Source organism: Podarcis bocagei (genome assembly GCF_964188305.1).
Source record: "Podarcis bocagei genome assembly, chromosome: 16".
Classification (NCBI taxonomy): Eukaryota; Metazoa; Chordata; class Lepidosauria; order Squamata; family Lacertidae; genus Podarcis; species Podarcis bocagei.
The window spans coordinates 2,660,408-2,680,511 of NC_138142.1; the positions used below are offsets into that span (position 1 = coordinate 2,660,408).

General features: G+C 43.4%; 1 protein-coding gene across 12 annotated transcripts in view; it reads left to right on the plus strand.

Annotated features, from left to right (window-relative positions):
- Positions 1-20,104, plus strand: part of CLIP1 (CAP-Gly domain containing linker protein 1) — a 105,705-nt gene that overhangs the window by 71,839 nt on the left and 13,762 nt on the right. For 9 of the 12 annotated variants that reach the window (XM_081174442.1, XM_081174443.1, XM_081174453.1 and 6 more), the window contains 4 exons: positions 1,650-1,756; positions 9,747-9,861; positions 15,373-15,425; positions 17,165-17,185. In XM_081174442.1, coding sequence (XP_081030568.1) covers positions 1,650-1,756; positions 9,747-9,861; positions 15,373-15,425; positions 17,165-17,185 — 296 coding nt within the window. The remainder of the gene's footprint in view (positions 1-1,649; positions 1,757-9,746; positions 9,862-15,372; positions 15,426-17,164; positions 17,186-20,104) is intronic. The other 3 variants (XM_081174448.1, XM_081174444.1, XM_081174445.1) reach the window with 1 other exon arrangement.

Genomic DNA, 20,104 nt, shown 5'->3' on the forward strand with positions numbered 1-20,104 from the left:
TGGACCAGAAACATCAGATTCATTGAAAGGATGGTAGTCTCAGCACCGCCAGCTCAGTGCTTCTCTCATTGATTCTCTCTGTTTAAGGTACTGTAGCAGCTCAGGGTAGAGGGCTTTCTTTTGTCTGGGCACACTCCATCCGTCATCTGCTGCTAAATGTGTAGGGATGTCAAATTAGGGTTGTCTGCCTTTCATCGTTGCTGCCAATTAATGTTTGATTAATATCTCTCCTTTGATGGGGCTCTTAATTCACATTAGAAGTTTTATGGTAAAACTTCTTTGCAAGATGGTTTGCCTAATTATAAGCTAGCTGGTTTGCCAGTTCTGGTGGAACTTGTAGCTTAATACATTTTACTTTTGGAAGGTGCCAGAAAGGATTATACTGCCAATACTGTACTGAACCTGTTTTAAAGCAGACTCTGAGGTGTGTCACAACTTTAAAAAATGGAAAAGTAATTGAAATACCAGTGCACTTTGGGGTGTACAACCCTCTTGTTTTCTGACAAGTGTAGCTATATTAAAATGATTCCAAGCAGGCATTACTTACCTTAGATTCAGATTAAAACTATAATTCTAAGGCAGTAATGCTTATGTGAGTTTTATCCTGTTCCCCTAGCAATGTGTTGGGACTTTGATTGCTTCACTGGATTAATATATTTCCCCGTTTGCCTTTATAGTCCTCTCCTTTGAATCATATTTAAAGCATTTAGAACCCTAGATTTTGTTCTCCCTTACTTTTGATGGCCTGAAACCTGAAGCAGCCCTGTTCTGTACTGTTTAGTATTTACTGTTGGTTGTGCCTTAGGCAGTATTCAATATCAAAGAGACTGTTGTATGGCCAGATTGGGCAAGGTATTGAACAAGGCATTGGAAACGCATGACACAGTCTCCTGAATCTTTCAGGTTTTTAAAAAAGAAGCCACAACGTTCCTAATTGGCTGAAGATTGTTACACTGTGGGACACAGAATGCAGGGTTAACCTCTTTTCTTATACTAGTTCCCTAAACTAACACACCCACACCCACCCTAGACTGCTATTTTCACCATTTTGAAAAACAAGTTGCTTTCTGTAATGTGGTAAATAACAACTTGCAGTTTTGTTTTTCTTAATAATAAAAAATGCCCCGCCTATTGCTGCAGTCTCAGTCCAATTCATGTAATCCTCCAGCTGCTTTTAAAAGAAAGCAAAATAGATGAGAGCCCCTCCTCTGGCACAGAGCAAGCCAGTCTTCTGTAGAGACCTGGTGGTCCTGGGATGACCAGCAAATTGTCCTTTAGTGACAACATGAAAACAGCCCCCCTCCCCCTCAAGGCCCTCCCTCAGGTAATTCATGGCATGGAAAGAATAATGACCTTTAAACGCCTCTTTAAAGCTTAAATGCTTACCAGTCTTTCCTGGATTCTCCCTTTTTAATTTGTTTTGTTTTGTACACAGATCAGTTTTATTTGTGCAACAATGTTGTGTTGTGTACTTTACCTTGTTTTTATCTAAAGAAAATGATACTGTTTTTTGTATTTTTATTTTTCTGTAAACTACTTAGCAATTTTTAGTATATTAAGCAATATTAAAAATGGATAAATAAATGGGTCCTTTCAGTCTCCCAGAATAGGAAGCCAAGTATCCTTCTTGTTTTCTTTTCTCTTCCAAGTTGGATGCCCTTAAAGGAAGTGCCGTAAAGAGCAAGGAAGAGCTGAGCAAGTCTCAGGAGCTCCTCAAAACCGAGAACAAAAAAATGGAAGAGATGAGAAAAGAACTGTAAGTGTTTAACTCTCTTACTCTTTATGTGAGACTGTTTATTATTCGTGAAAACAAATGTTTGCTCATGGTGTATGAGGGATGTTTTCAGTTGTTTAAAAAATAGTGGAGAAATTGTGTAGCGAGAACCATTCCTCCTTCTGAAACTTTTGAGGATAACAAAGAATGACTAATATCTTTATTTAAAAGCACAAACTTTTTTGTTTTTAACGAGGGTCCTCTTCGTCAGATGCATGGTAACAGTTCCTGCGTCAGGAGACAGCAGTCCACAAAAACCAATGTTGAGTCTTTAAAGTGCCACAAGACTCTTTTAAAAAAAGATACAGTGGTACGTACGCTTCAGGTTACATTCGCTTCAGGTTACAGACTCCGCTAACCCAGAAATAGTACCTTGGGTTAAGAACTTTGCTTCAGGATGAGAACAGAAATTGTGCTCCGGCAGCAGCAGGAGGCCCCATTAGCTAAAGTGCTGCTTCAGGTTAAGAACAGTTTCAGGTTAAGAACGGACTTCTGGAATGAATTAAGTACTTAACCCAAGGTACCACTGTAGTGGTAAAAATTATGCAGTTATGGGTCACTGAAAGTTACTGGGCGATACCGATTGTTAATACAAATCATGTTATGTCGACTGCTGTGTTTGTGTTTATTGATTTGAAAGTATGCATAGTTTGGCCACCTGGGGGCATGAGCACTTTTCAGAGAGGGGCTTTTCCTCTCTCCCCACATTGTGCACACACAAAGCTGATCTCTTTCTTTTTTTCATTGCTCTGCTTGTTACTAATCCTGATAACAGCATTACTGGTATTGCCTTAGACTTAGAGGAACAACCCCAAGCACAGATACCAGAGAATGTGGAACGCTTAATCCTAAGTGATAAGGGATTTTGTTTGCAAAAAAGCCTTTATTTTTAATTTCCAGCAGGGTGGTGATGATTTGTTTCATTTTGTGTGGGATTTCCCGCCCCCCCCCATATTTTGCATGAGCAGAAACAAACATGTTGGTTTTTCACGACTAGCTGTGGGAGAGATGCAGATTCAGCCAAGTTTTGCAGTCTCTGTGGGCAGAGAGGGAGGCAGGCTCTGTCGCGCAAAGCACTGTATGCTTCAAATTCAACTCACAGTGGTCCCTCGTTTCTCTTTAAAACCAAGCCAACCCCATATTTGCATATTTGAGAAGCTATTTGATGGTGGGGAGCTCTTGATTTCCAAACCAATTTATTTGCTCTCAGGAGACATCAAGAGGAGATAATTATTTCCAGGGTTGTGTATGGTTCAAAAAGAGCCAGGAATGAATGCTGCTCTGGGTTTCAGAACAGAACAAGTGTGATTGAATCAGTCAGGGTTCAAAACTATATAGAAAAATGTTATTTAGATTTTATTGCAAGATGCTGAAGGTGGGAGATTACTATTGAGTTGATTGATGCCTGTCCTTTTTCTATGTGGTCAGATTTTTGGTAGAAGTGGAAAGAAACCCAGGCCACAGAATTCTCAGGAATGTACTTAGAGTGTGCTCCAGATTCTTCTTTTGCAGCAACCATGGATAGAACTTTCCCATGCTGAATGACATATTTCAGACCCATGGACTAGAGGTTCTCCACTACCCTGTTAAAGCATCTCTAGCTGCTCTACACAGAACTCTTTTGATGTGTTAATACATGCAAGAAATTGTTGTTTGGTCGTTTAGTCGTGTCCACCTCTTCGTGACCCCCTGGACCAGAGCACGCCAGGCCCTCCTGTCTTCCACTGCCTCCCGCAGTTTGGTCAGACTCATGTTTGTAGCTTCGAGAACACTGTCCCACCATCTCATCCTCTGTCGTCCCCTTCTCCTTGTGCCCTCCATCTTTCCCAGCATCAGGGTCTTTTCCAGGGAGTCTTCTCTTCTCATGAGGTGGCCAAAGTATTGGAGCCTCAGCTTCAGGATCTGTCCTTCCAGTGAGCACTCAGGGCTGATTTCCTTCAGAATGGAGAGGTTTGATCTTCTTGCAGTCCATGGGACTCTCAAGAGTCTCCTCCAGCACCATAATTCAAAAGCATCAATTCTTTGGCGATCAGCCTTCTTTATGGTCCAGCTCTCACTTCCAAACATCACTACTGGGAAAACCATGGCTTTTACAATACGGACCTTTGTTGGCAAGGTGATGTCTCTGCTTTTTAAGATGCTGTCTAGGTTTGCCATCGCCTTTCTCCCAAGGAGCAGGCGTCTTTTAATTTTGTGACTGCTGTCACCATCTGCAGTGATCATGGAGCCCAAGAAAGTAAAATCTCTCACTGCCTCCATTTCTTCCCCTTCTATTTGCCAGGAGGTGATGGGACCAGTGGCCATGATCTTTGTTTTTTTGATGTTGAGCTTCAAATCATATTTTGCGCTCTCCTCTTTCACCCTCATTAAAAGGTTCCTTAATTCCTCCTCAGTTTCTGCCATCAAGGTTGTGTCATCTGCATATCTGAGGTTGCTGATATTACTTCCGGCGATCTTAATTCCGGCTTGGGATTCATCCAGCCCAACCTTTCGCATGATGAATTCAGCATATAAGTTAAATCTTCTTCAAAATCCTTTATTAGGCATAACACACCACACATTAACAAACAAACATCATATACAGACTGTATAGAATACGGGCTCAGCGAACACAATTTATCCTACTCCTATTCTTAACTCCAAGAAATGAATCAATGTACAAAGATAATATAATACAACACAGCAACATCACCTACCATTAAAACCACTAAGTCTCTTTATCATGACCCATTCTTTCTTCATGGACAGCACTTAAAAATTCAGCTGCTATTAAAGTAATTTGATCATCGCTGTTCGCCAGCAGGTCCTGAACAGTTGGTTGTGTAAAAATCTGTCTATTAAATTTTAGGGCCTCAAATAATTGTTTTCTGGCATAACTGCCAAAATCACAGGAAAAGAATATATGCTCTAGAGTATCGGGTTCCTGTTTTCTGCATTTGCAGAGACGCTCTAATTCTGGGATAGTTAAGTATCTTCCTCTCACTACCATCGAGGGAAACATGTTGAATCTGGCCAACATAAACAGCCTACACGATTCATGTTTCTTCAGATTTGTCATGTATCTCTTTTGGAGATCTACACACAAAGGGAGATTTAAGTGGATAGGAGAGCAGGTGCTGTGCTTTGCAACCTCAAGCATGGCGAGAACACTTTTTTCTGTGAGAGTCTTTCTGATAGTTTCCCATGTTTCTTTGGGATCAGAGCTTTCAAAGTCAGTTAGAGTGAGCCCTATCGAATCCAGTTTTTTCTTACAAATCAGTGATAGATTGTAGATTGCACTATCACTCAAAAGATCGTAAAGTAGAGAATTAGGGGATAGGGCTCTATAATGGAGGAAAATCCAATATTTCAAGGTCCTCAACTATGCTCTTACTGATAAAGGCAATATTCCCAGCTCACAACATATTGTTTCATATTTTACAGAGTTTGCAAGTCCTAGTAATGACCTCAGAAGGGATGCGTGAAATTTATCCAACCTCTTGAGGTCACCTGAAATCCACACTGGTGTGCCGTATAGAAGTTGGGCACAAAGTTTCATGTCAATCACTTGCAATACAGCTGGAATAAATCTGTTTCCTACTGGAGAAAAAAAGTAGGATTTAATATGGTGGGCTGTCACTTTGGCCTTAACTATTGCAGCACATAATATAAGTTAAATAAGCAGGGAGACAATATACAGCCTTGCCGTACTCCTTTCCCAATTTTGAACCAGTCAGTTGTTCCATATTCAGTTCTAACTGTAGCTTCTTGTCCCACATAGAGATTTCTCAGGAGACAGATGAGGTGAAATATGCCTTTACAATTGCATGTTTCACACAGCTACAAGTGCCAAGGAACTGAAACTGGCCTTGGCTCCCCACCCAGTGGTAAACATGCTTGCTACCACATAACGTTTGGAGTGACTCTCCAGGTTTTTTTGGGGGGGAGGGGACACCTGTATCTGAATGCTGGTCTAGCCAAGCCAGTCTTGGCCATACTGGGCACAACTGGTCTGGCTCAATAGAAGGCATGGGTTTCTCAAAATCAAGTCATACCAGATGAATTTCATTCCTTTATTTGATAGAGTTACAAACTTGGTGGATCAGGGAAATGCTGTGGATGTAGTGTATCTTGATTTCAGTAAGGCTTTTGACAAAGTCCCTCATGATATTCTTGCAGAGAAGTTGGCAAAATGTGCACTGAAGGAAGTAGCTGTTAGGTAGAATTGTAGTGGGTTGACTGACAGAACCCAAAGCATACTCACTAATGGTTCCTCATCATTCTGGAAAAAAGGGACAGGTGGGGTACTGCAGAGTTCTATCCTGGGCCCGTTGTTGTTCCATGACTTAGATGAAGAAATTGAGAGGGTGTTCATCAAATTTGCAGATGACACCAAACTACGAGGTACAGCTAATGCCACAGAAGACAGAATCAGGATTCAAGATGACCTTAAAAGGTTGGAGAACTGGACCCAAACTAACAGAATGTATTTCAATAGAGACAAATGTATTCCTGCACTTGGGCAGGAATAACCACAAATATAAGATGGGGTACACCTAGCTTACTAGCAAGCAGTACACGTGAAAAGGATCTAGGGGTCTTAGTAGACCACAAGCTTCACACGTGTCAACAGTGTGATGCAACAGCAAGAGGGCTTAACAGAAGTCTCGTGTCCTGATCAAGAGAAGTAATCGTCCCATTTTATCAGACCGCACCTTTAGTCCTGTGTCTAGTTCTGGGCACCGCAGTTTAAGAAGGATATTGAGAAACTGGAACATGGAGGGCAACCAAGATGGTGAAAGGTCTGAAAACCAAGCCTTAGGAGGAGCAGTTGAAGAGGCTGGAAAAGAGGAGACTGAGAGGAGATCTGATGGACATCTTCAAATAGCTAAAGGACTGTTACATGGAAGATGGAGGAAACTTGTTTTCTCCTGCTCTGGAGGGTAGGACCAAACCAATGGATTCAAGTTGCAAGAAAGAAGATTCTGACTCAACAGTTGGAAGAACTATTTGACAATAAGAGTTGTTTGACAGTGGAATGGATTCTTCCGCCTTCTGAGGATTTTTAATCAGAGGTTGGATGCTCATCTTTCATGGATACTTTGGTTGAAATTTGTGCATTGCAGAGGATTGGACTAGATGACCCTTAGGGTCCCTTCCAACTCTACAATTCTATTATTCTTTCTCCAAAAATGTCTATTAGTGGGCCTCATTCTTACTCTCCAGCAATCCAAGCATCACTCAAGACCACTTACAGAACAAGTGCATGGTTGCTTTTTGAGGTGACAAACCAAAACAGCTAGAAAACTCTTAGATGTTGGAACTCCTAATGCAGGTGATCTCAGGGCTCTTCAGTGTTGCTGACGCTGATCGTTCACCAGACAACATTCTGAATTTGAGCTGGGTGGCTGAGTCTTCTGGTTATGACCCCTCTGTGGATGGAAATTAACCCAGGAGCACACTAGATGGTGTGCTGCTTGCACTGTGCTGATTCTTGATGCTTCCTGCACTGCTTCTCTCTAGTTCAGTGGTTCCCAATTAGCTAATTACTGAGGACTCCCTATTTATCAAAAGCCAAGCCACAGACCCCCTGCTTTAGAAAGTTTTGGTAACTGTGGTAGTTACCTCTGCAAAGCATTTTTTTGAACAAAATATGAGGTGGCCCCTAATAAGCAAAGGATTTTAGGTACATAGTAAAAAATAAACAAACAAACAAAACCCAGGGCTGAGCGGTATCTGGTTTTCAACATCGGAATATATCAGCAACTGAACATCACGATATTCCAATATATCACAGTGTCTGAAATCAGGCGTGGGGATGAGGGAGGGAGCAGCCATAGAGATCAGATGGGTGGGGAGAGGAGAGGAAGCGGAGGCACCTTCATCACGTGGTTTGAGTCAGAGGGCATAGGGATAGAGCCTTCATCGGCGGGGCAGCCAGTGAAGATGCATGTCCTCTGTGGCTGCTGCTGCTGCTGCTTCCCTGCAGACTGAGAAAAGCTGCTCTACCTCAGTGCTAGGGGAAGGTAGTGCCACGGTGCCTTGACGTGAGGGCGATCAGCTGTCCTGTTCTCCGTCGGCATAAGGGGAAGACAGTGCCTCGCAATCGGTTGCCCTGGTCTCCCTCAGCGTGAGGGAAGGCAGCTCAGATCAGCAGCGATATCGGCAGTGCCTTGAAATTGGCTGCCCTGCACTCATATTGCTGTGTATTGCCGAGTCAAAATCGTTAACGCGGTGTGATTTCAAAACCAATTTTGGCCAATATATTGAAAAATTGCACAGTGCTAAAACAGACCATAAACATCATGATATTAACATGCAAAAATGACAAAAATGTAGTTCAGGGGGATGCAAGAGATGGAGCTGTGGACCCCCTGGGTGCGTTCCGTGGACCTCCAGGGGGCCCTGGACCCCTAATTGGGAACCACTGCTCTAGTTGTTTGCCACTAGGGAATGATTAGCAAGCAAGCAAAGTAGTAGTGCAAGCCATAAATGTTCTCCTATACATGCGGAAGGCAATTTGTGGGCTTTTGCTTCTTACCCTCCAAGGTACCTGGTTGATCTTGTAACACAACTGACTTAGTTTATTTTATTTTCATCTCCCTCTTTCTTCTGGATGGCTGTGGAATGTTTGCCATTCACAAGCAGCAGAGAAGCAAAAAGCTGGGAGAGGAGGAAGAGAGTTAGGAGTGGGGAGTAGAAAGCGCTGAAAACCCACCAAAATCAGCCCTAAAATTAGTCTTGACAATAACATAGCTGCCACTTTGTGAGTTGTCTTTATATATAATATACCGTATTTTTCGCTCTCCAGGTCGCACCAGACGATAAGACGCACCTAGTTTGGGGGGGAGGAAACAAGAAAAAAACAATTCTCTAGCTGTTCTGGCTTCTGGGATAGCCGCTGAAGCCTCTCCTGGGCAGCGGGATGAAGGCTCCCCCTGCCCGGAAGAGGCTGCGCGCGGCTAAGCTGCCCTCTGTACCTTCCCCCATCTCCCACAAGAACCGCTCGCTCTTTAAAGGGAGTGCGGTTCTTGGGGGCTTTTCTGGGAGGTGGGGGAAGGGACAGAGTTGCACGTTCTGTCCCTTCCTCCCACTTCCCGCAAGAGGAAGGCAAAGCCTTCGCAGGACAGCAGGGAGCCTTCATCCCGCTGCCCTACGGAGGCTTCACGGGGGCTATCCAAAAGCCAGAATAGCTAGAGGGAGCGCTGCACAGCGCTCCCTCTATCTGGTCTATCTTTGCGCAAAGCCTCCGCAGGGCACGGGGAGCCTTCATCCCCGTGCCCTGCGGAGGCTTCCCGGGCTGTCCCAGAAGCCAGAACAGCGAGACGGAGCACTGCGCAGCGCTCCCTCTCTCTGTTCTGGCTTCTGGCTTAGCCGCGCAGCCTGCATTCGCTCCATAAGACGCACACACATTTTCCCTTACTTTTTAGGAGGGGAAATGTGCGTCTTATAGAGCGAAAAATACGGTAAACCTTATTGCATATTTCACCCTGCACCTATTGCAAGATTGTTGAGCGGGGTTTTAATTAGAAACAAATTGCTGCAACATCTGGGGACTGGTTGTGTGTGTGTTGTTGTTGTTGTTGGGGGGGTTGTGGCAGTCTGCTGCCTGAACTCTTCTTCAGTCTCTCTCAGCTCACACCATTCATGAGAGAAGAATCTTAACACGGTTATACTTGACCCAGCCCACTTACAGCTATGATAAATGTGTGTATTTGCTTTTTTAAAAAATGCTTCAAATGGCATGGAAAGTAATTCATTTAAAAAGAAGTGATTCCACACCTAGCATCCACTGCCTTCCTTTCGAAGATCGATGCTGGACAGAGGAGGGCATTTGGGATGTGGGTTGTCACCTTATTAAATATCTCATCAAGCATGAGATTTTCTCTCCCTTCCTTTTTTTTTGCAAGCTGCAAAGCTGATTTCTCTCCCACTGTTCCCCTCCCTTGCCCTTCTTGTTCCTATGGTAACCATGCGCTCTCTGTCTTCACAGAGAAGTACTAAAGCTGGTAGAGGCTGAGAAGTCCCAGCAGCTTGCCGTCTTGCAAGAAGAGAACATTAAACTTGCCGAGGAGCTTGGCAAAGGGGAAGTCACCAGTCACCAGAAGGTATGTCCTTTCACGTTGACTTTCCAGGGGTGGAGTTTGCTATAAGTGAGTTTTTAAGAGCTAGCCATGCTCTTCCATTCGTGTGTGTGTGTGTGTGTGTGTGTGTGTGTGAGAGAGAGAGAGAGAGAGAGAGAGAGAGAGAGAGAGAGAGAGATATTTCGGCACATGCTGATGATTGAGGGAAATTGTCTTTCAGGGTATAAATGCCAGGAAAGCAGCAGCAGCAACAAGGCAACGAGAACTTAAAATGAATTCGGTGTTTATTGTGGGGTGATCTCTTGTGGGCGGCTGAAGCTAGCAAAAGTCCACCCTGACAGGAAAGCCAGTCTATCTCCAAGGTGCTACGTTTGTGGCTCTTCCATTGGGTTTTAAAGCATTTGAGCATAATATCTTCAAAGATATCCAAGAAAGGGGGAAAATTGCATAATGCCCAACAAATCCTTTGCAGGAGAGAGGAGGTTTGATGGAAAGAAGTGTTGATTGTTAGCAGGGGTCTACATCTATTGGCTTTAGAGATTGGTCAACCTTTCTGTCAGTGGCTTTCCTTACATTAATATCTCTATAATGGGGTTTTTGTCACAGTGACCTTCTGAAGCTGCCTGCTGAACCCCCCCTCCCCCCCCCGCTCCCAAACCAACAACACACCCCAGCACTAATTTGTAAAAGGGATGTTTGAGCAAGTGAGCAAAACTGTTTTTAAGTATTGAAAGCTGTGTTTGATGATTCTGATGTGCAAATGAGATTCATTGTGCTTGCTGTGAGATTTGCTTGGGATAGATGTGTGGTCATTTAGTAGCTGTTTAAAATCTATTTCATACCATTTATTGACATATACATATAGTATGGGCCTTTCATGCACAATCTCTGTTGAAATGAATGGGAGTTGGCCAGGATCACACACTTGGTGCTGACTCAAGGGATGATCTGTGTTCCGCTTCAGCCTTTGCACATCACACACAAGCAACTTTCAGCTAACTTCTAAGTCAGGGATCTAAGAAAAACTTTGCAATGGCCCCAACACCTTAGAGAGCATATTATGTTCACACAATCTGTCATCATCTTTTCATCCTTCTCCTCATTGGGTAGTAAGTGCATTCATTGCAAAGGTAACAAGACGATCCAAAACGTGTAGTCAGAACCAAGTATCTGGGTACATCTACTTAATATCTTTCTAATTTTGCCGCATGCATCATGTTTTGAAGTAATTTGCAATCGTATTTTGATTTGGGTTAGAGTTTTTGCGCGAGAGGAATGAGTAGGAGACAAGCATGGATTCTTCTACAAGCTTTTATTTGCAAATATGAGGACTAGGAACTTGGTTATTCAAAAGAGAAGCAGATGTCCTCAGCAACCGAGGGATATGCAGAATGTCCAAGCTTTGTCATTAGTATCGCTTTGGGCTTGAAAACTATATCAGCAGTAGTTGGGAAGCTGAGAAGAAACTGGGACACTGAGGAGGCAGAGAGCCCGGGCATTACATTTCAGCCTCTTACAGCAATTCTTGTCCTTTTGTCTCTTGGGAAAACCTGCAGGGGTCCCTGGACTAATTAATGTGAACTAAAATAGTATGTAGACCTTATTGCAAGCACAGGCTCCGATGCTGGACGTGTGCCAACAAAGCACTCTGGGTATGGCTTGCAGACATACATTTTTTAAAAAATTGAATTTTAAATTTGATTTGTAAGCAACTTTAAATTGTTGGATAAAGAGGGGGCACTAATAATGGGTGTCTGCCCAAGGCATGGTAGTCATGGAGCTAAATACGTGATAAAGCCTAGTGTAGCTAATTAGCCCAGATCAGCCACTTCTGCAAGGCATCCCAATACAGGAGCGCCCCCAGCCCAGCAGAAGCGAGTAGCTTACCAAGTTGGTGGGTAAGGATTGCTGAAGTGGAGGCAGCCTAAATTTACCTCTCTAACTTCTTAAAATTCAAAATCACACCAGGAAGCCCAATTTGCCAGTCCCTTCTCCTGCACAGGCCCTCTTGCAACAAAAAGAAGTTGCTCACCTATCTGCATTTCCGTTGCCCCATTACATAAGGCTTCGGAAGGGGCTTCCAGGTGGGTGGGTGGGTGACTGGGTGTAAATTGGTTAAGAGAAAGAGTTTAACCCAAAGTTAAATCTGGTCCAAGGACTTTCTGCCTCTTCTTCACCATCCCTTCCTCCATAGAGGAGGGAGAAAGGTTGTTTTCTGCTGCTCCAGAGAAGCGGACACGGAGCAATGGATCCAAACTACAAGAAAGAAGATTCCACCTAAACATTAGGAAGAACTTCCTGACAGTAAGAGCTGTTCGACAGTGGAATTTGCTGCCAAGGAGTGTGGTGGAGTCTCCTTCTTTGGAGGTCTTTAAGCAGAGGCTTGACAACCACATGTCAGGAGTGCTCTGGTGGTGTTTCCTGCTTGGCAGGGGGTTGGACTCGATGGCCCTTGTGGTCTCTTCCAACTCTATGATTCTATGATTCTATATGGCAGTTTTTGGCAGAGAAGTCCTAGAGTAAAGAAATCTGGTAACTGGAATTGGAGTGTTAGCCTAGGAAGAATATCCACCTACCAAGTCGCGGTGCCAAGGAATGTGAATTGGCTAGCCCTAAAACATAAGTGAAACATGTTGATTTGCTAAGGTTTTTTCAACAGTGTTGTGAGCAAACCTGGATGTTCCTTGGAACCTTATCAAAAAGATCAGTAATGGCAGCCAAGTCCATTGGTTTATTGTTACCACTATAACTCAGCAAGATGTTCTAGGGCGCACTGTTAGCTCACACAGAGCAGTGATGAAACCTGACCAGCACCCATGTAAACTGAGTGTGTGTACCCCTTGGGCCTGAAGTCTCCAGGTACACCCACCGCCCCCAGCTGGCAGGCCTGAATCTCCATCTGGGGCTGCCCTACCCAGGCTGCCTAGGCAGGCAAGAAGGAACGACCCCCTTAATTCTGCTGGACCTGGGAATACAGTGGTACCTCGGGTTACATACGCTTCAGGTTACAGACTCTGCTAACCCAGAAATAGTACCTCGGGTTAAGAACTTTGCTTCAGGATGAGAACAGAAATCGTGCTCCAGTGGCATGGTGGCAGCAGGAGGCCCCATTAGCTAAAGTGGTGCTTCAGGTTAAAAACAGTTTCAGGTTAAGAACGGACCTCCGGAATGAATTAAGTACTTAACCTGAGGTACCACTGTACCCCCTTTCACTAAGATGTCTGACTTAAATTCCAATGAGTGACCTATTTGCTCATTTGTTGGACCTTGTGTTTTTTGTTTGAAAATAACGACGACTGTGCTTAATGAGATCACTGAGGCCTGATCCATGACATCTCCAGGAGCCGCCCCCAGGTCTCAGGTTTGGCCCTGAAATCTCAGGAAGTGGGAGGCTCCTGACCTGGCAGCCCTGCGTGTGTGCCCTAAAAGAACTCTCTGGTTCTATGGCGGAGAAGCCAGTGTGGAAAGGGTCCCTGAAGACCTCTGCTTTAGAATGTACGTCAGAGAGGGGCTTGCATAAAATTCAGATGACCAGCCTTTCTTTGTCCAGAGGAAGTTAGAAAGCAGTAAATGAAAGCTGTCCAGAAAAAGCTTATTTTTCGGAGTGAGATTTAATGTCTTTAAAACTAGCAAGATGAGTCTTCCACTTACCTTGCAGGTATTTTTGATTGGTACTGCTATGATAACAATATAAATTCTGGCCAGTATCTGTTAGTGAATCTGTATATGCCTGAGGCATTTTGCAGATTTAATTGGTATTGTTTCATCAGTGTTTTATATTTACATCTGAAGTTTGTGTATTTGAGTAGAGGAAATATGGGTGTTCTCTTCATGACTGCTTAAGTAATTAGCTGCTTTGTAATTAATTAAAGGATATTGAATCATATATTAGACCCTTACCTTGGGGAAATTTTCTGACTTGCAGTATTTCAAATCTTCGTGTGGCAGCCCTTAATTTAAAATTAGGAAGTCTTATTACTTAAAAAAATTAATCCTCCATTCTACGTATTTTTTGCTGAAAGAATTTCCCATAATCCATTTGGTCCTGCTGGGGGTAGCATATGCAATTTTTTTCAGTTGATGGGGGCAGGGAGAAGGGCTACTGCCAGAAATTCTCAGCAAGAAGCAAAGGTCTTTTCTTGGATATATTAAAAATAAATTGTAAAATAAGTATGTCATATTCAGAGCTTTTGTGGTGGTTATTTATATCACATAATATGTAGAGATGTGGTGTTCCTAAGGAGTAAGTACATGTAGTCTGGCTGCACCATTTGAGTGGAAGAGGGAGTTGATACTTTCTCATCAAACACTGTGTACAGCAGACCTGTTCCTCCATGAATACTGACCCAGCTCTAGGGCATTATAAGGATTTTCAGACTGTGGTGAGGTTAAACTGGCAGATTATTATTATTATTATAGTTAGTAATTTATTAATATTCTTCCACACAAGTGCATCAGAGGCAATGTACAGTAGAAAGAGGAAAACAAATACATGTTTTTTTAAATAAAAGAATACAAAATAGACACCCATGGCAGAGAACCGTTCATCTAGCTGGGAAAACCCATTGGAACAATTGTCTTCAGAAGGTGCAGAGGGGGTGCCTGTCATCTCACAACATTCCTCAGTTCTGAGGAAGTCTGCTGTCCAGAGGAGATCTCTGAGGGCTCTCCGTGACAAGCTATTGCCAAAGATGCCCCTTGAAGTCAATTGGGGTGGGGGCATGGCAGTGGTGGGTGGAGCAACAAATGTGAATTTTACCTTTTTGCAGTAGGTTACATCTCTGCAGCTTGCAGGAAGGAGATTTCATGGGCTGCCCTTGTTTACCTCCGATTTAAGCCCTTGTATCCTCCATCCTTCAGAACAAAGGCACTTTCCCTTCCAAATTCTTCTCCTTCCACCTCTGGAGTTTCAGTTTTCTTGCCTCTACAGCAAGCCTTGAAATTGAGAGCAGTAGCATGTGCAGCCTGCCTGTGCGGGGGAGGCAGATGAGCTGTCCTCTGGAGCTGTCACTGAAAATAGCTATATTAGACTTCAAGCACATTCTCGGCACAATATGATGTCTGTTCTAGGCCAAACCTCCCATGGTTTGCACTTTCCTTCTCTCTCTTGTGGGAGAGAGAGAGAGAGAGCGCATCAGCCTCTCTTGGGAACTGAGGGCCAAAGCTCAGAGCTGAGAGACATGGAAGGGAATGGCTATAGCTAGGGAGATCTGGGGGCCAGGGGATCTGGCTGGCTGCTGTTGTGGGATTAAAAGGGGCAGGGGAGGACTCTCCTGTCAGGATTCAACAAATCCCTCTGGTCAAAGAGAGCATGTGAAGAGGGGAGAAAGAGTTGGGGAAGAGGCAGTGTTGCCTCATGCACCTGCTGAAAATAAAAAATTTCTGTGAAAATGGCTTAAGTTGCAGAGGATCCCCCCTTTTTTCACCTCTGGAGAGAAGACAATCTGCAAATTAGGCAAAGTTGCAGGATGTTTGAATTAGAAGATAGCACTGTTTGATTCTTAAATGGTAAATGAGACTGATTTTCTCTTTCAGCTGGACGAAGAGAGATCTGTCCTTAATAACCAGTTGCTAGAGATGAAAAAGAGGTAAGCTTTCTCACGGGGGGGGGGGTTGGGTGTGTGTACTTACAGACAATTGGGGAAAATAGGACTAAATAAACCCACAGTGAAGCTGTTTGATTCCATCTACCCTTCTTTAGTTGAAATAACCCAGGACTGCACACTTCAGCTGTTGACAGTGCATGTGGAATACTAAATACATGCAAAAAGTTTCATCCTTCTCATCACTAAAATTTGTGTGAAAAGGCTTGACCTTAAGAAGCATTTAACATTGCTTAATCTAGCATGTACCATACTCTGTTAGATGTTCCCTTCTATTCTCTGCATTTCAGCACCTAGATAATTGTGCCATTTTTAGCACTAGATTATTGAATTGCTTTAACAGATCTGGAAACTGCGCAAAGCCTCCCCGTGGATCAGCTTCAAAAGTCTTCATTAAGTGGTTTTGTCAAAATATTGCTAAACTCTACACCCACTGCAGGCAAATAACTCTCTCAGTTTGACTTTAAACCTCCCCACCCCAATGGCACATTTGTCCATTGTCTCTTTAGACAGACAGAGGCCAACAACTTATAAAACTTGTAAACATCTTAACATTGACATTTTAACACCTTCAGGGGATAACTAATTTAGAAAAAAGCATCCTAGCAAACATAAATATTCTGGATAGAAAATATAATGGATAGAAACATGAATGAGTTTTATTTCTGAAGTATGCTTACAGGGTGCCTTGTACTTTATGTAACTTTGTAGTGATTGAGACAGTTAAATTAACCAGAGACTTTCCAAACAGTTTATTTTCAAGGCTGAGGAATTAGCAGTAGGTTTTCTGCCTAACCTCTCAGGTTTTGTGATGCAAAAACAAGAGATCTTTGGTCAGTTGATATAGAGAGACCTCTTGGAGTGAGCAGTCTTGCCCATCACCCTTTCACCCACAATAATTCTTCTTCTCCTGCCCCCAAAATTGTCTTTGTGAAAGTAGGTATTAGAACAGCCTTTTCCAAGCTGGTGCCCTCTGGATATTTTGGACTACAACTTCCATCTGCCCCAGCCAGCGCAGCCAAGGGTCAGCAACAGGGAGCAGAGCAGCCCTCAGGGTACCGGGAGGGTGAGAGGTGAGGTGGCAGCGAGGTTGGTACCATCGGAGCCCCTGGGGCGCCCCCCCCCGGCTTTGCCCCTTTCCCTCTCTCCCTGGGTAAGCCAAAGTGACACACGTGGTGGGAGGTCAGCTAAGTGCCATTGATTCCTATTGGTTGTAGTTCAAAACCTCTGGAGGGCACGAGGTTGATGAAGGCGGAGTTAGAGAATTTTGGGACTCTAGCTAAAAGGGGGCTCAGTGTTGCTTCAGCTCATTAGATCCATTGTGGATTTGCTAACTGTCTGACTTGTCTCTGAGCCTGCGCTATTTTCTCAATACTCATTTCACTCCTCTCTCTCCCCTTTCCTACCCTTGCTTCCTTTGCTATATCTGTGTGTCTTTAATGGTAAGACTAAAGAAAGTCTATCCACGTTACAATAAATAACTTTTTTTTCCTCGCCAATAAAAATTGTTGTACATATTTTTCGGCTGCCTTTTTGTTTCCTTGGTGTCTTGCTTTTTTGTTTCGCTTTTTGTTTCGTAAAATACTCAGCAGTATTAAATCTTTCTTTTTTTTACAACAACAACAGAATCCACTTCAGTGCAAATTTAGTTCTTCCTTTACTGTATTTTGCATTTCTCTTCCATGTTTCTAACATGTGGTTCTTGTTATCTTGCATTTTTAAAGCTTGCCCAGTATCACATTAAGGTACTTGCTTCATTATTTGAATTTCTTGGTTTCTTTTGTGGCAAGCGAAGAATCTGGGTGTGCTTCTAGCTGGGGGTTATTGGAGTCACCCATGTGATCTATTTAGTAGCTGCTTCTGGGCACAAACCACTAAGAATGTCTCCTGCACAAATCTACTTCACTCAGTGGAGCAAATCCCATTCATTTCAGTGGAACTTGCTCAGGAGATGCTTCTGGCGGGGTGAGCCCCTTGCAACCTTAAATGTCACTAAAAAAAATTGGTACAAAACATGGGAATTACTGTACAAAATGGTCATGAGCCCTGCCCTAATAAACCCAATTGGAAACTGTTGTTAAATGGGTCTTTTGAGCCATGAAATTATACTTTTCAAGTTGATAATAACTGTGCTCCCATCCTACAAGAAAACGGATGAGGTTTTTCAGCATGACTGAGCTTTCAAATTGCTGGGTGTGGGGGTGTGGGTGTATACATACATACACATACACACAACTACATAGAAATATATATAGTTTGTCATTCAAAGCACATCTTCCAATTTAACCGTAGAATGGCCACATTTTTTTAACCCAAGGATAAATATTGGCAGAGGTTTTCCAAGCATTTTGGTGCCAAGGCAGAATTTCCAAAAGACTATTTTCCCTTATGTTAGTAAAAACATAATAAAATGATTATTTGCTGTGCCTTACCTTACTGCGGCCAGGGGTGGACTGTCTCATTTTGCCTGATGCTAGGATGGGACGCGGGTGGCGCTGTGGGTTAAACCACAGAGCCTAGGACTTGCCGATCAGAAGGTCGGCGGTTCGAATCCCTGCGACGGGGTGAGCTCCTGTTGCTCTGTCCTAGCTCCTGCCAACCTAGCAGTTCGAAAGCACGTCAAAGTGCAAGTAGATAAACAGGTACCGCTCTGGCAGGAAGGTAAACAGCGTTTCTGGTTTGCCAGAAGCGGCTTAGTCATTCTGGCCACGTGACCCGGAAGCTGTATGCCGGCTCCCTCGGCCAGTAAAGCGAGATGAGCGCCGCAACCCCAGAGTTGGTCACGACTGGACCTAATGGTCAGGGGTCCCTTTACCTTTAAGAGCCCAATGGTTCTGGGCCTCTGTTATGTATCATGGGGGTTCTGTGCTGGCAGATCCAGTTGAAGTGTTTGGAGGTGTATGCAAGAGGCATTTTTCAAAGTCAAGGTGGAAGGGAACGAATGTGAGAGGTGTCTGAGAAGAAAGGGCATTTGAAATGTGTATATATTAGGCCTGTCACCTGATTTGAAATACTTTACCTAATTAATTATATGGGTTCTAGTTAATTGCTTAAATTTTCATATGTGTAAAGAAATGCTCTGATACAGAAAGCATGCTTTTTAGATGATGTGTGCATGCATTGTAGCTGTACATCATCTTAGAAAAGGCATATATTCGCCCTTGTCTCTCACATTAGAGAGAGACCCTCAGTTAGGATGGTACTTGCCACTTCCATAAGTAGTTGTATTATAAATAATAATATAAATTTATATATGTGTGTGTGTGTGTGTGTGCACCTTTTTAGTCTGTCCACAGTTTTTAACTGACTAAGCACTGCAGCCCAAGTAATTACTGGCCATGTGCTTTCCCACTTGCAGAAGGGCTTGTGAAATGTGGAAGTGTGGAATGTCACTGACCAGAAGAACGTTTGTATGATAAGCTGTGAACACCTCCAAAATTAGGTGCATTTCTCACACACACCCCGAAACACAATGTTTTCTGTCTAGTGCAAAGACTGGCATCTTAATAATCCTGGCTCTTCTTTTCTGCTTTTCAATCAAGTTCCTAGTCCCCATGGTTGTCAGGAGAAGCTTATACTCTTCTCTGTGTCCTCCTGCCATTTCCTTTCTTCTCAAATTGTGTAAGCCAGTGCAAAAATGATGCAAAACTAGCCCAATATTGTGAATACAACTTGCTTTTTGTGTGTGCAGAGTTTACCTATATGGACACACTTTTACTTACACTCAAGCACATACCCTGAATGCACACAGTTATACCCAGTGATGCACAGACGACCCCAATAATTATGCAAGGCATGCTGCTGTTATTTTTAGCAGACCAGTGGTCAATGCTTGACATATAGGAGCTGTCACTCATGTGCTCAACAAGCATTCTGCAGAATCAAAGGCAGACTTAAATGCCATGGAGCTTTTCTGGAACAAAAGACAGCCTTTCTGATATTTAGAAGAGACACTCTGGGCAGCTGTTCGGGGCTGTGGCTTGATTCTGTTCAATTCCTTCTCTGTCTTAAAAAACAACAACCCTGACCCAGCTGTGGTGTGTGCCTTCATGTCTGTACATCCCAGATTCTCCAGTTGCTGCTTCCATGACTAAGACTAAACATCTGCATAACTTCAGATAGAATTCTGTGATGTATTATCACTGTTGTTTGTTTGTTTGTTTTTGCCATATTTCTTGGGCTCCTGCAAGGACTGTGCTGTATTTCACCCGCTGGTTATCGTGGTTCTCACTAACTGTAGATACCATGGACACTTAACAACCTTTGGTTTAGGGCTATTGATTATTCCTTTCTTCAGTTTGCATTTTGCTCCATCTGGATGTGCATGAGATACTCTCTTGCTCTCTCTTTCTCTGGCTACCTCTGCTCGATTTTAGTTTCCTCCAATAGCAATTGTTGGCGGTCTTTAAAAACAAGAACAAAAAACAGGCCTACTCTCCCACTAAAAGGATTGAACCAATTTGTAGTGTCTCCCATTCAGGCCCTATTTAAATAAGTAGGAATTGCACAGTAGCATCCCGCTATTTTCAGTGCGGCTCTTAGAGGCCTTGTTTTCTGTGACTGCCTTCAGAAAAGTAACAGGGCCCTGCCTCAAGGGTTGATATTGCTGGTCATCTGCTGAGGGCCCAGTATGAACCCATTGACACGAGCCCCCTTGGCTCTTC